Source organism: Pleurodeles waltl, chromosome 2_2, assembly GCF_031143425.1.
Source record: "Pleurodeles waltl isolate 20211129_DDA chromosome 2_2, aPleWal1.hap1.20221129, whole genome shotgun sequence".
Classification (NCBI taxonomy): Eukaryota; Metazoa; Chordata; class Amphibia; order Caudata; family Salamandridae; genus Pleurodeles; species Pleurodeles waltl.
This window is the reverse complement of record NC_090439.1, coordinates 1,038,717,169-1,038,733,937: the sequence shown is the minus strand read 5'-3', so window position 1 is coordinate 1,038,733,937 and position 16,769 is coordinate 1,038,717,169. Positions and strand designations below refer to the sequence as shown.

Genomic DNA, 16,769 nt, shown 5'->3' with positions numbered 1-16,769 from the left:
ACTTAGAGGCTAAGTTGATTTTAAGTAATATTTTATGACCAGGTATTAAACAAAGATGTAAAAAAGTGAGCCGATATTTGAACGTGTAATTCATCAGTTTTAGCAAAAGTTACATATAGCTTCTGGAAATTTCAAGTGGGAAACATGAATTTATAATTCAATAATTGAACACAGTATTCTAGCCATTTTGTGTATCCTCTCGATGAACGGAATTAATGCGGGTGCAGAAAATATGAAGATTTTAAAACAAGTACATTTCTCTGCTCAAGAGCATAACATGAATACCACCATCTGTACATTTAGTACGGTATCGCAAGTTACCTTGTCGTTCTGGGAAATTATAAAGTCAATCAGCTTTCAGCCTTCTGTCTCATTATGGTCATGGTACTCCTTGGTGCTGTATCTGCACAATCTGCGTGACATTTTTTTATGTCTTACAATAAAATGATTATGGCATCTTTTTGCAAAATACTGCTTTTTGGTGTGTTTAATTTTTTGCAGTACACATTTTGCTTTCATTCTTCAAGTTTACAATAAGCATAAATGAGCAAGAGACCAAGGATTTCAGTGGTTTGTGGGGAGGGTGATGGTGTGACCATGTATCACAAGGAATAAAATACCCTTGGCCTACATTAAAAGGATATTGCAAGTCATCATGAAGTTCCATGACCTTATAAAGGAAGTCCGCTTTCTGTCATGTTTGTTACTTGCAATATGCTTATAATGCACACCAAGAGCTACATATATTTTCCATATAAAATACATTGCCTACTGGAATAGGTCCTCAAAGGCTAGCATGAGTTCCCCTTACTAAATACCTGTCAAGTCACCATTAAGATTATATGGTGTAAGTGCTAGGATAAAATGTTGATAATTCTTGGTTTTGGAAAGATTATTTAAATTATTGTAATAATCTCCATTTATCAGTTAGGAATGAAGATTTTTAAAATCATCTTGTAATAGCTTTGGCTTTTTTATGACGTTGCAGGTATTTTCTATTGATGTTTAGATATTTGTGGTCTCAGTAGCATGTACATTATTTTGAATTCTAACTTCCTTCATCATTCTTTGTTTTTTAGTGAATTACTCCATCTTCATGTGTAAACTTTGCAACTTGTTTTCGCCAAATCAGTCGGAACTCCTGTCACATGTGTTAGAGAAACATGCTGAAGAAGAGCTTAGGGCTGATGAAATTGTGATTCCATTAAGACCCCTCTTGACCTCCACCAGTACCAACAAAAGCACAGAAGGTATGGTTGCAATGTTGCACATTTTCATTCACTTCCAAATGGACCAGACTATGGTGAAAATATTGTACTTAATATGATTGATTTGTAAATGATCTCAAACACATACCATGAAGGACACGTATGTGCTTCTCCTTGTTTTAAGATTTTGTTATAAATATGGTTGCAATGCCAAGTTGATCATTAGGAAAAATACTTTTCCATTACAAGTTGCCGCTCATGTGATATAAGATAATGTTGGATTAAAGAATCTTTATAAATCTTTAAAAAGTCTAATTTGCCAGAGGAACCACCCCAGTAGTGGATTGTTATGTATTATTTTTGAATAGACAGCCTGGCTTAGAAGAGTCCGCATGCCTGGAAATACAACCCAAATCAAGTAAAATAGCTCATAGCAAAAAGCAGTATCACCTTCATCAGCTGCTCATTTGAGCACTTATTGGAAATTCAGGGCAACCCACGTCCTCATCACGTCATTCTTTTTCGCCCCTCAAGTAGAATTCCGTTTGTAGAAGCTCGGTTTATTATCTATACATTCAGTTTTCATTAAATTCTAGTCTTAGTAAGGAAAATAGTATTTAAATGTTTGGGAATATCTTTATTTGATTTTTCTAGCCTTCGCAACTACCCTACAACTGCCACTGTCTATTGGGAAAAGCAGCCATTTCATCTGCGACCCTGTTATTTAAAAACACTATGATTGGCACGAATGTCCTCTACTCTTCCTCCTGCAACCTCTTTTTTTGGACCCCTGTTCACTCACCCCAGTTTTAGACTTCTTCCAACCCCAGAGGGCTGCAATCTGTTTCCTCTGGCTTTTTATGCATTTTTTCATAGTCACACAGTAGCTTTCCACTACCAGCTCCAAATCTTAGAGTGGGATCATCTGAAAAACATAGCCGGTCTTGTCTTCCTTCAACAGTCTTATCATTGTGTTCCAAGTCTCCAGAGATGAAAGATTATTACACTGGAACTTTCAGAAAAGGTTCTGTAGCTTCATTCTTGGTGCTCCAAAAGTCTGCAGACTTTCAGAATACTCCTCTTATTCTGAAGGCCTCCTGTACAAATTGTAAGAAGGACCCTTGAAACCCTCAGTTATATCTGCAGCTAAAGGTCTGGTTGCAACTGGTCCCCGAGTTACTTTTATAGCAGTTCCAAATCCTTGTGGCTGTGGTGACTTCTCTACTCCCCAGACACAGGGCAGAAGTTTCACATGGGCTGGCAGAAGAATGTCCAGTTGCCATTGGTCTGCTCGTAGGTTTCAAGAGAGGAACAGCTTTGTGTCTGTAGGAACATCTCCAGCCTCCTCCCTTAGGAGAGACGTTACAAGATTCTGGTAGACTTCCCCGATAATGTTGTTGTTCTGGGTCAAAGAGAAGCTAGCTTTGTTAGTCCTTGTTTGTTAGCCTGGAAGATTCAAGATAAAAGGCAGAGGCTATTATATAGCCCTCCTGAGACATGCTAATAATTCTTTCAACAGACATGTTTTCTTCCCGCCCTCTGTCTACTTAGCCCTACTCTTACAGCAGATTTTAAAAGGCAGACTCAGGGTTGTGGCTGTCAGCAATCCCTAAGTATTTAAAACAAAAAATCTTGCATTTTCAACAGTGTGTGCCCCAGTTTCTTTTTCGACAGGTGTTTTACTTCAGAATCTAAACCAGATTCAATTGTAACATTGTAAAACGCAAAGTGTCAGACTCAAGCATCCCCTAAACTCCTCTTAGTCTCTTTCCAAATGCTGCCAAAATCCAATCCAATCCTTTCTCCAAAGGATTAAAGCAATTCACCATACCTTTAATTAACCATATATGATTAATGTTTCTTCTGATACTTAAAGGGCACACATTAGATTGCTTCTAGTGAGATAATACCTATGTTAGGAGCAGTGCTTTGTTAGACTTCTCCTACAGCAAGCCTTTCAGGATCAGCAGTTGGTCATAGTGCTTCAGAGATAATGAGGTGTGAAAGGCGGCAATTACCTGAATGGCGGTTTTACTTGAAAAAGAGATTAGGCCTCTTACTAATACTAAATCAATTTCAGGCAGACAGTATGACAACCGACAAAACGTGGCGTACATAAATTAAAATCTAATGTTTTCTCTGATTTATCATATTTATTTACCTCTGTGGTTCTGAAATATCAGGTACTTTCATAACACATTTTAGAAAAATATATTTCTACCAAAATGATGCATATCAAAAGCGTTTGTTGAAAATCTGTCTCCATCAAGTTTACATTTCACATCTGAACTTTGTATCGCTCATCTGGAATGATTGTGCACATTTTACAACCGATTTAGGATGGAGCCAGATCCAGGTACATAATTATGAAAATGTTTTTCCTTTTCTTTTGGACTCAAGCCTATAGACTGTTGCTAAGCATATGTTGCCTTTTTCTCTAGATATTCTGTATACAGCTGGCCAATATTTCTGTACATTTTAGTTGTCTTGCCAAATTAGGAAATAATCCAATAGGAACACAAACTTGTTTTTTTACTTTAAACCATAGCAGATGTAGACAGGGGCAAACTATTTGGCCAAGTGGCCCAGAAGACCAATTATCAGATCTCTAGAGTCCAGAGTGCAAAATATTTCAAGATGAAAATGTCAAAAACAGGCATCATATGAAATGGATTTTTTAGCTACCTGCCAAACTTGTTTGAAAAATATTTGGGAGGTAAGGGGAAAATGTGTTATGATTCTATGAATCCGGGATAAGGACTGTCCAATAGTATTTTGCCTAGTTCTGACAATCACATTTCAACCAGCTAACGATAGATTAGAGAAAGTCCTGATGAGCTGGAAATGTGTAACTTCAGCTGTGGAGTTGAACATTTGGGCACGTTCCAATCGATATATGGCGAACAGGGGTGTGTGAAGCCCATTTTGGATGGTCCAAGGGCAATCCAAAGTAACTGGTCCACAATTGTGTTAACAAGGGCCTTTTATCACTGATGTCCTGGGGCCTACTTATCTCGGACCCTCAAATTGGTGACAGATGACCCTTTTGGGCATTTGACTCTCAAGGCAATAAAGCTCAACATTGTGAGGCTGACTGCTGGAAGCTCCACAATACAGAAGAATAATGGTCAATGAATCAATGACCTGCCAGTCATTTTACTTTAGAAAGGATTTCAGTGGAATTTACAGTTTGGAACCCCTACTAAAGTGGACTCACAGTATTATCTGTGTGTAAGTCATATACTCTATATCCCCAAAACCAGTAACTGTTTAAATTATCACTGAGGTACTGTTTAGCAATTTGTGGACTGTCATGTCCTAATATTGAAAACTAGCAACCCTCCCTAATTTATTTTTTATTTTTATACTTTATCTTAATTTTGCTAAGTAAAGAAAACAAGAGTATCTGTACAGGCCAACTTGAAGGGCACAATCAATGTTAAATATTTTGTATCAGGCTTACCACCAATTCGGCCTGGTCTACGCACATTTTCATACACAAAAGCCACATGTCTACTCCAGAGAATATATATAGTGTATTTAACCTTTTGCCAACTTCAGGGCTCCAACAATTTCACGCTCTTTGTATAGATTGGTCATATCATCATTATAACATATTAACAGCAATAATACTGGTATTACATAGAGCAGGCAGATTTCAATAATACTGGTTCTCTGTTGTATATGTATATATATACATATATATAGTGTGTGTCTTTAAATAGAACAGGAACGTTAACAGTCTGCTGGTTGGCAGGGTTCTGGCCTTGTCAATTGGGGGCTGTACTCACGAGCAGACATAGAATTGGAGAAATGCATAGCTTGAATAATAAAATCGTAAATCATCCTAAGAAGACTGAGCCTTCTTAACATTCTCTCAGTTATGTCAGGTATTAATTCTTACATTATTGCTGAGATAAATATTGAAGAAGTGGTCCCAATAATCTCGAGGCCTGGCTTGTGGTGTTTTTAACTCCACCATGTCATATGCCCTTGTCTCGCCAGTAGCAGATTCACTTTGCAATGACCTGCCATCTTTGCATCACTCTGTCAAAAAAGTTCTCTTATTATTCAGTCCTCAGGCCACTTATGAGTCCCTTTGAATGTGGCACTGTATTTTGCCTCATTCGCACTTCATCTAATTTTCGAGTGCAGGGAGATGATGTCAGTAAAGCTTCCTTCAGAATGTCAAATGGATTAGTATCATTAGCAACCGATGCAGTGTATGCAGCTATCAGGTAAAATGACTTTCCAGACAGCAACTGTGTACTAATTACATTACTCATGGTTGTGGATGAAAAGTGTTTATTCGGACAGATCCCTGTCCCAGCTCCAACACCATCGCTGTGAACCAACCGCCTTGTAGAAAGATGTTATAAACTACTACATTATCCTCTTTCTCTCATACAAGCAAAAATAGAACTTAAGTAGATTCTGAAAACCATATTAACCAATACAAAATAGCTAAAGTATCGCCTCATATATTCATGGAACAACTAGACACTATGAATACTAAAATGTATTATACTGTAATTTATACATCACATGAATAAGATATAAATACCTACGGTGCAAATATTAGACCAAAAGATGAGAAATAACATCTGGAAAATGAAAACTTAGTAATAAAAATATAAACAATATTTACAGGAAGAGTTATAAGAATCAACTAAACAAAAAGGGAAAGGTTAAACCCTCAGATAATAAAGAAGATTTTTCGTATCAAATCACTAAAACTTATTGTCGATATCTCACTGGTAAAGAGATCTGATGTTTACTTCTGCGGTAATTTGGCAATGCTTCAATCAAATAATTTTCTGAGTATTTGTGAAATGTACACATATCATCATCATCAATTTTCATTTTTTCTTCATTTTTTACCTTGAAAACTTTTGCTTCATTTCACCAATTCCTGTTGTCAACAGGGATGGCATTCCCACAAATCTTATCAAGCACTTTAGGTTCATAGGATTTAGTTACTCCCTTTTTTACATGGACTGGTGCTTTTATGCATACAATGACTGCCACCTTTACAAGCTGTTGAAAGACCCTTTTCCTAACATCAAAATATTGCTTTTGATATCTTTATGACTTTTCCACATTCTGCCTCACCATCTCATCTACTTCTTACATGACATCTATCTTCACCTATTTGGACATCTATCCAGGACACATTTTGGTTGATGGTTTCCTACCTCCTAATGGCTCAAAGGGAGACACTTTAGTTAAAGAGCGTGGGGTGCTACAGTAAAACCACAACATGGAGCACACACCATTTTGTACTACACAGTCATTAGCCACTGCCCATTGTATACAATTGTTTAGAACTCAGTCCATATGTTCAACTAGACCGATGGTTTGGGGTGATATAATGTGCTTCTACAGTTAGTAATGCCACCCTGCTTATAAGAAATGGAACTCCAGACTGACAAATTGAACACTATTGTCAGAGACAATCGAGGATGGAAAACCTTCCCTTAAGAAAACATCTTTTAAGAAATCTATAATATTTTTGGAAGTGTGTTCACTTATGAAACTTACCTCAGGCCACTTGGCGTAATAATCAATTACTACAACCATATACCTAGATGCAAACCGTAAAAGGTTGAATGGCCTACTAAATCAATCCCAATTTTTTCCCAAGGTCCTTTCGGATATTCTGTTGGCTGCATGGGTGGAGTTCTTACTTTGAACCCCTTCTCAGACTTGCAACATATCTCACATTCATTCACTAAGTCATCAACGGCATTGTCCAAATAAGGCCACCAGAACACTTAACGCAACCTTTGTTTGGATAAGGTTTTTCTTAGATGTCCTTCATGCACACCATGTATCAATCTAGTTCTTAAGCTCTGTGGGGGCATTAATTTACCACTACTCATAAAAATATCATCTTCCAAAGACAATTCACTAGAAACTTTCACATTAGTTTGAAACTGGTGGAAACATTTATTTCTCTCGGCCAAACCCTTTACTTGGAGAAGTACCTTATTTTTTAGACAACTCTGCTCTCCACACCTTCTCACTGATCACACACATTTGTTCTAAATCCATTGATGCAATGAAACATCTCTCTTGTTCCTCATCCTCAAATATTTTCTTCTCTGTCTCATTGATGGGAAATCTAGAATGTCAACTGCCCTTATATTCCTACTACCAGGAAGATATGAAATTGTAACATCATACTGTAGAAAGTTTAGAGTGGATAATCTGCTCATACAAGGTGTTTGATCGTCAATCCTGTCTCCTGACAGGATTGAAACTAAAGGACTATGATTGTTACTAAGTTCAAAATGACTTCCCCAAACATAAGGATGAAACTTCCTGATTGTCCACCAACAGGACAAAAGTTATTTCTCAATCACAGAAAAGTTAAACTCTGAACCCCTGAGAACTCTTGAGGCATTACTCAGAGTATTTTCCACATTGCCTTTGTTTTGGGTAAGAATAGCTCGAACACCAAACCCACTTGCATCAACTGTGATGATGCACTTGACACTGGGATCAAAATGTTTCAGTACTTTGTACCAAACCAGTTGGGATTTGATCCTTTCAAAAACAGTTTGACAATTACTATCCCAAGAAAATAGATTTTTTTTTAAACATATTGATAAGTGTGTGGATCTTGGATGGGTAATCCAATAATATTCACATAATCCTAGAAAGGATTCCAGCCCTGCTTTCTCTATAGTATGGCATTGACTAACACAGGCCTGGGTTCAACACCTTGTTCAGATACCACATGTCCCAAATATTCCACTTTAGATTTCGGAAACTGTCAATTCTCATTTCTCAACACCACACCCTTTTCTTGCAAAATACTAAAGACCTGGAATAATGTTTTGTCATGTTTTTCTCTTGTGTCATCTTGGAATACCACAACTCCATTTACATTTTTCAACATGTTGAACATGATTCTTTAAAAAACCGCTGCGGCTGATGCCAGTCCAAATGGCATTCTTATATACTGGAAGGTGCCAATTGGAGAAACAAAGGCTGTGAACTGTCTGGAAGATGGGTAAAGTACTACTTGGTGATAAGCAGATGCCAAATCTAATTTTGTGAGCCATTTTGAACCATCAATCTTATTCAACAATTCCGAAATGTTTGGCAAAGGGTGAGAATCTACCCAAATTTGTTAATTGAGGCTGCAGAGATCCACACAGACTCTTAAATCCCCATTTTTCTCTTTGCTACAACCAACGGAGAAAGCCACAAGGACAATTCAATAGGTTAAATTATACCTCTGACACATAGCTCATCCATTTCTTTCTTTAGTTGTTCCCTTACACTAGAAGGTACACTTCTCAATTTGTGCTTAGCTGGTGAAGCATTATCCTTAATCCTGATTGGGGGGCAAAATCTTTGATAGTTCCCAACTGTTCCCCAAACAGGGCAGGAAACTGGCAAACAAAATATTTTCAGTGAAGTCAGAAGATTCCACTACAGACACTTGTTCCTTTGTTCCAGGTCTGAGGACCATTTGGAAAAGTCCCTGGTGAAACCATCTGAGGATGGACAGACCTTTAACTGTGTCATAGACGTTCCCAAAAATGTTCCGTCCTTTGAATTCCAAAACGTCTTTAAAAACCCTGCCAGTTATATCTTATGTCCTTCATACGAAACTGGCTCCTTATCTGGAAGTTTTAATGGTCTGTTTTCCCACATATCCTTAAACATTTCCTGAGTTATCATGATTATCCTCGCACCAGAAACCACTAGTAGACAGCTTCTTTTTGCCAATGCCTACTTAAATATATGGATCAACACAACAGGACGTGTCACCAGTATCAAAATTGATTGATCATCCACTACCAGTACCATTTCTCTCAAATCAACTTGGATTTTGTGGATACTTTCCATATCTTCATCCATTGGTTCAGATACATTGGCCACATCTGTACTTTTACTAAGTGCTTTATACATTGGCGCATTCCCTCCAAAACGTCTCCCACTTTGACAAACCTTTGTAAAATGGCCAATTTTGCCACACAATCTGCAGTTTACTGCTCTTGCAGGACACATCTTATTGCCTTTGTCATGAGTAAAATTTCCACATAGAAAACATACGTTTTGTTGTTTTAAAAAAACTTAGTTTCATTTCGTGGTTGAAGAATATTTTTAGATTTTTCAGATTCTCTGTATTTGACTGCTGCCACAACTTAGGTAGCTATCTTCTCTAATGCCTTCACAGATGCTTTTGATAATTCAATGCTTTTTGCTGTCTGAATCTTCTCCTCAAGAGTAGGATTTCCGATTGACAGTAACGTTTGTTGTATAGTTTTGTCAGAGCCTTTGCATATGTATTGATTCTTGACCAGTTGGTCAGCGAATGCTTCAAATTGACAGTCAGCACTCTGCCTCCTCAAAGGTGATATGAAAGAATATACATCTTCTCCAGCTATTTGTTCCCTTTTGAAAAATGTATGTCTAATAAATACAATGCTTGGCTGTGTATCAAAACATATCTCCAGTTTTTTCACTGCTGTTATGTACTCATCTATTTCTTCTTCTCCTTCCTGGTTTCTCACTAAAGGTGGTAGATGCTTGAAAACAGATCTTCCTTCAAAACTTAGAGAGTGAAGTAACATAAATGTTTTTCTTTCAGCTCTAAACTGTGATGCACCAGTGGCCACTTGATATGTTTCAAATGCATCAAACACATTTTTCCAAAGCACAGGTGGAGACCCTGGTACTTCCAAAAGTGGTGGAGGTGGTGTTACAGATTGCCTGATGTATAGTTGAATGTTTTAAAAATTAAAGCAATTAGCTAAAATGTCACAGTATTGTATATTAGACATAGATCTGCCAAGAGTACTTGAAGTGATAAAAGTTTAGCTTCAACTATAGTTTTTCATTTTTTTCTATATGCTATTGTATATATGTGAGCCAGACAACTTGATACTGAATGTATGAGTAGACGAATATGGTGTGAGTATCACTGTAGAAAACGAAAAGACGTTTTCAGAGCAGGATACGCTTTTGTTTAAGCACCCGTTAAATCAATAGTTGCTCAGCAGAACCCGTTTTGCCTCCAAAACATGGACACCAACATACAGCTTCAGCATTCAACATCTAAATGATTAACTTTGGTCTAGTTGGTCAGGGCAAGCATTGGCTCCACGCATGTGTTTTTACGCTTACTAACCTGAGGAAATCTCTCCACGGAAAATGGACGACCTTGTACCTCGGTTTGAAAACGTAGAACCTGAAGAGTTCTCTGCTCACGACATTTACTTTTTGCTTGATGTAACTACGAAATATAAAGATATTTCTTACATCAAATGCGTGGGTTCTTCGGCATCTATCTGCTTGTCGCCATCATAATTGTAGCAATTGCATTACTCGTGGGTGTGGATGAAAAGTGTTTATTTTGACAGATGCCATATCGCAGCTCCAACACCGTTGCTGCGAACCAACTGCCGCCCGCCTCCCGCTGCCTCCCAAGTCCTCACCACATACATTATGCCTGGAATGTCATAACCCCATGCTGTCTCACATGAGACAGTGAGAGACAGCGTAGAAAGATGTTATAAACTACTACATTCTGCTAAAACAAATACCACTTCTGCAGCCAAGTCCTGTTAATATTCAGCTCTATAGCCAGTCACAGGAACCCCTTTAACAACACTGGTTGGTTTCCTTCACATTATAGAGGTAAGCTCATTATCACGTGAAACAGGTGGACTGGTTCCTACCTTGTGAGATGGCTATTTGCAGGTCTGGGTATTCAGGGTATGATGTTAGCAATTCATCCTCCAGGGAGCCAAATAGAGCAGTGATATCAGTAGCAAACCATGCCTCAGCTGCTCAAAGATCGCCTATGGGATACAGCATAAAGGAGGTATTTTCCCAACTTGCCTCTAAAATAAATAACCTGATCCTAATGGTAGCTTTTTTGTTTAGATAGCCATAGAAGTCTATGTAAAAAGTGTAATATTAACAAAACCGTTATTGTTTTTCCTTGGAAAACTGCTGGATATTCTCAACTTGTATGTAAATAAGTTTGACAAAATTAATGCAAACATTGCATTAAGTTTATCTGCTATCTTTGCCAATGTTTGATATTTTGTCATATTGTCTGTTTAACAATAGTGTTAGCTTCCGGTGTTTGTAACCCCTATGCCTCACACCTCATTGTTTAGTTTCACACCTTTTCTCCTTGGTAGTATCCTGGTTTCTGGCTTCGAAGACCTGCTGAAACAATGAAATAGAAGAAGGAAGGGGAACTTGCTTCACACACACACACACACACCATGATTAAATTTCCAAGTGAAAGTCAAGGATCCAATGCATGATCTGTATGTGTAGTTGGCCATCTTGAGACAATCATATCCCCTAACAGTATGAAATTGCACATAGGACTTGGTGGGTTGGATACTTTCTTTGATGATTGATAGATTGGACTCGACTAGCATTGGGAAAAATTGGACAGTGACAGAAATAAATAAGCCATCTGACATCTCAGACATTCATTATGCAGAGAGCTTTGGGATATCCTTAGCCAGAAAATTGACCCAAAAACCGGGAGCCTGGCCAGGCTGATGAAAATATTAAGTTGAGAAACTGAGAACTTTAGGTTGTTGCCAATTACAGACTGGTGTAGCTTTTTGGAAACACTTGCATGGCTACTTAAAGAGAGCTGACTTTAGTAGATGAAATGGAGTCTTGTCTGTTACTGCCTGAAGAATTCCAAACTGTCTGAGAAAGTACAATTAAGAAAATTGTGCCTCCGGCTCGGTTTTGAATCTTTGGCACTTGAAAGCTCCTTCAAGAGCTAGGAGAAAGAAACCCAAGGGCACAGAGGCATCGGTCCTATCCAGTGGAGCCTGCCTACACTCCAGAAACTGCTAAAGGTGGATAGCGCTGAAGTTAGAGATGGCTGAAGCTACATCCACCTGTAAAGAAACAGTAAACCATTTGAAATTGGACATTCCTTCAGCCTTCACATTTGAAAAGCATTCCACTTTGTCTGCTGTTTAAGAAGGCCTAACTGCTCAAGGAATTGTACCTGCTACAGAAGTTAAGCAGGAATGAGTTTTACTTGAATATTTTGTCATGGACCTCTACTTGAGCTGTGGGGAGAATGTCTATATCTTAAATTGATCATCTGGTGTCCAAAAATTAGTCCCTGAAATAAATGATCTCTGGAAGGCTAAGATTGATGCCGCCCTACACAAAAATATCTACTTCGCCATCTCTGCTTTAGGCGTCTGTCTGCTGCTAGGTTTGGCCAAGAAGCTTGAGGCTACTGCAGGTCTGCAACAATGGAGCATTGAGCCTTGTAAATCCTTGATAGACAATTCCTTCTAATCTTGCCCAGTTGAAGAATTTTGACTTCTAGATGAAGTTTTTGCTAGGATGAACCACCAACTCTTCGTCCATTGCGCTTCATTGTGGTTGGCTGCAAAAGTCCCGGTCTTCCATAGCTTTTGAATGCTCCCTCGGTCAGCCATAGAGCGTGTCTAGACCTTGGTCTCCTACAACCCACACTCCAAAATCAGATACCATTTTTTCCTATGGAAACCTATTCCAATTTATTATAGCTTGTGATAGCTACACCCTATTTTCTTGTGTCATTTTACTGTTCATGCCCTTTTGCCTGAGGAAGATGTTGGTGCTAGTGACAAGCTAGTAAGGGTGAGCTTGCTATCCCTCACAGGCACCAGTTTAGTTAATACGAGTGAGATTGTTTTTACTTTATTGGTGCAGGGCCTCATCTGCCATCCAGACAGCAGCCTCTTTCCCCAAAGCATAAAAACTAGTTTACTGCAGAACTCCAGTTCTCACTCATGATTCATTACACTATTTGTCATTTGACTCAATAATGTATCGGTATGTGCTGCAATATTGAAATTACCTTTCAAATGGCTTATTGGGTAAAAAGGAATAAAACATCCATACTGGATTACCAATAGTCTGTAACAGTAAGAATCTTAAAATACCCCTTTCGTTCATGATTCCTGGTATGGTTTTAAGACCTGTGTGTCTTCATTCTTTTTACATCTGGTTAGTTGACATACACCTTTAGTAGTAGAACATTAAACCATGAGTCATTTTACAAAACGGGTATTGTACTGTGTCGTGCAGAAGGAGTTGTAATGTGCTACCTACCATGGAGGGAGCTTCAGAATTTAATAGAAATATATTTTAGAGGCGAGCCTAATTATTACTAGTATGTCTCTCTAGGAAATTGATGCACACAAGTAGGAGATGTTCAGCGTGCTACTAGAATGGGGTTAGATCTAAGACAGTGGTTCCCAGCCTTCTGCCTTCTGTGGACTCCCATTGTATCAATACTGGAACCTAGGGACCCCCACTGAATCACTATTGGAATCCGGGGACCCCCACTGAGACAATACTGACAGGTTAATATTATTAATATTATTTAATTTCCTAAGCAGTCGCGGACCCCCTGAGGAGGCTTTGCGGACCCCCAGGGGTCCCCGGACCACAGGTTGGGAATCACTGATCTAAGATATACCAGGTCACAGGTGTGCTTTTCTAGGGGAATGTGAGATTTATGTGTTAGAGTACATTCACCAATGCTTGCATTTGCCTACTTTTGTCAGACTGGAGAGCGGACTGATGGACATCGACTGCTGCGTTTTATTATGATAAACCTTTTAAGACTCTGATTAATGAACAGTTCGATGCCATATAATAGGAAGAGGGGGAGAATCAAGCAAATATGGAAATATAGTTAAGCTTTATCGATGTGACCGCAGATGAAATCAGGCTTGAGCAGAATTTGCAGCGCTAATCATTATTTATACTTAGGGCACTCGCTGACTTTTAGGGAAACGAGTTGAGCAAGAGAAATATGTGAATAAGGTGGAGTTTATATTTCCGTAAAGTATGCTATTTTTTAAAATTGAGGGGGAGGAAAATGTTTTTTTTCACTGTTAAAGATTCACTGTACCTAACACTAATTATACAACGTTTATTTAACTTTTATTCTAGAAATGTTTGTATTGGACTGTCCCGTATTGCTTCAGCTTCTTTTTTATATAGGTGCAAAAGGCATGAGTTCCGAGATGTACGTAGCTTTCTCATCTTGCTTTGAAAACCTTTCCATTGATTATGTTTTTTCTTCAGATTTTGTGGGAGTAAAGCGAAAACGTGGTAGACCCAAGGGCTCAACCAAAAAACTCTACCCAGATGAGGATGCAGCAGAAAACATTGTGATTGATGCTGCGGAGGGGAACCCGCTTGAAACGGAGAAGGAAGAAAGGCTGCTTGACACCTTGCCAGTCAGCTTGGAGTGCCGAAAATGTACTCGTAAATTCTCAAACTCTCGTCAGCTAAGAAAACATATCTGCATGCATTTTCCTAACGAAGAAAGCGTGGAGCATGAAGATCACTGTAAGTCAAAGTTCCATAAAGGGCAGTAAGTACCTGCAGGTTACTGGTTAATCCCTTTGCGATGTGCGTTGGCCAACTGAAAGCACTTATGGAAGAATCTTTGGCAGCTCAGAGAGTCTATGTTCATATGCTGAACTGCAGGAATGCTTAAGGTCTCGTTTATTGTTAACATCTCTCCCCAGTGTGTTTGGTAGATGAATGTTTTTTGTATGGCAGCTACTAGCCTTTGCTTGATGAGGGAAGTCCACCAACTGCCCCAACTTCAATCCCTGACCACAATGAAACTCCTGCTTAGCACCTCAGATGTTTCTGATTGAAGCAACATTATCTGGCCTGAAGGTCAAGTTCCACCATCTCTTCGTGCCAAGTCAGTTTGTAAACTTGGCATCTATGTAAGTTCTCACTTCAGGAGCTGTTAACACCTGCTTGGCACAGCTGAGAAATTTTAGTAGGATACCCCCTTCATTGGAATACATATTTATATTCCTGTGATAAGCTCCCTGATCTAGTGCAAGTTAGACTATGCAAATTCAATTTACCTAGCTTGGTAGTCAAGATTGTCCCTTGTCTTCAGCTGCAGGACGCTGTGCCCATCTCCTCACTGGACATGAGTACATTTACCCTGCGCTTAGATGCCTTCATAGACTCCCCAGTCATAGCTGGTTCTGTTTCAGAACTATGACATGTGCATAATGTTATGCACAGAAAGACACCTGCGTCTGTTAAACATTTGAGTTGAACACTCCAACTCGATCATTGCTGTCTTCCAGTAAATTTCTTCTTGTGGTCCACAAAGTGAAATCCGTGACCTGTGGTGAAATTTCCTCCTCCATCTGCGCATCTGATTTTTGAATTCACAATACTGTAACCTACATTGGAGCCCAATATGATGAATTATAGTAAGTTGTTGAAGACCTGGCTTTTTAATAAATATCCTCCTTTTTACATATCTTTTTTACCAAGGTCTGTTGTTGTTCGTCATGGTGGTTTTGATGTTGTAGTCTAGTCACATTGAATGAGTGACAATGCAATGTTAAACAAACTGGCAGGTAGTCAAGACCACTGGTATGAAATGGATGAGGCAGAGAGTATGGGTTGATATAGGCTCAAACTCAAACACCAGCAGGAAGTGAGCTATATAGTTTGTGGTTGAGACACTATTATCTCCCGTTTCCTGAGGGATTTATCTTCCTACCTATTCTTGTCACACTGAACGGGGTTAAACTTTCCACAGCACTGTGACGAGATGATAGCCTGTGACTCTGGTGGCAGATCTGTCTCACCATCATTTGTTTCGACAGCTTAGGTGAATCAAACACTACCTGTCACTAATGATGTCAGTTAATTTTTTCATCACAGCACAGGCATTAGAATCCAAACTAGCCATGATATTCTGATATTTTTTTCTGCTCTTCTTATTGCGGATTGTGGCCATGTGAGTGAACCCACACAAATTAGTGCTTGTTGAGCATGAGGCTTAGTTAGAAATATGAGGCATGTTTCTTACACCTTCACATGCAATCTAGATACTGGGAGTGGTAGGCTAGGTTGTTTGCCAAGTCATTGCTAGGCAGTGGCTTTTGATCCAGCTTAAAACTGAAGGGTCGAAAGAAAAGGCAGAATACATCTGTTTGCTGGAAATACCTGTTGCAAAAATGTATTCCCAAATTATTCAGTCATCATCTTGCAAGTGGTATGCACAGATGTGGGTGCGTGCTGACTGTGCCACGGGACTCAAGGTGTACCTCATTAACTGGGATTAAATAGTCCATAACTGGCCTCAGTTCGCTTGTGTTCCTACTCAAAGAAGACCAGGCACACTGGCCTGCTGCTATTGGAGCAGCAACATGGCTGATTTGCTTCTGATTGGTTCCTGTCAGAGGTGGCATGATGGGCAAAAAAAGATGGGCTGAGATGCGGATGTGAGTAAGTATCAGTGGCTGAGATCACTTTAAGTATTCTCACCGTCACTTTTATTGTTTTTGTTGTCTTTTCCTTGGGCACCAGTATAATTGCTACTGCCAACAGAAGTTTCTCCTGACATCATCATTTTGTTATAATCATTTGTATTAATTTTACTAAATACAATTAAAACACTACAAATGGAAACCCGGGTTATTATTACATAATGGGGATTATGGTACAAAGTACCGGCAATGCACATTTCAATCACTAACATATGAACGATCATAAAAC

General features: G+C 38.9%; 1 protein-coding gene across 2 annotated transcripts in view; it reads left to right on the top strand.

Annotated features, from left to right (window-relative positions):
• ZFAT (zinc finger and AT-hook domain containing) overlaps window positions 1–16,769 on the top strand; it is a 645,246-nt gene that overhangs the window by 113,059 nt on the left and 515,418 nt on the right. For both annotated transcript variants that reach the window (XM_069220790.1, XM_069220791.1), the window contains exons 2-3: window positions 1,080–1,250; window positions 14,307–14,573. In XM_069220790.1, the coding sequence (XP_069076891.1) occupies window positions 1,080–1,250; window positions 14,307–14,573 (438 nt within the window). The remainder of the gene's footprint in view (window positions 1–1,079; window positions 1,251–14,306; window positions 14,574–16,769) is intronic.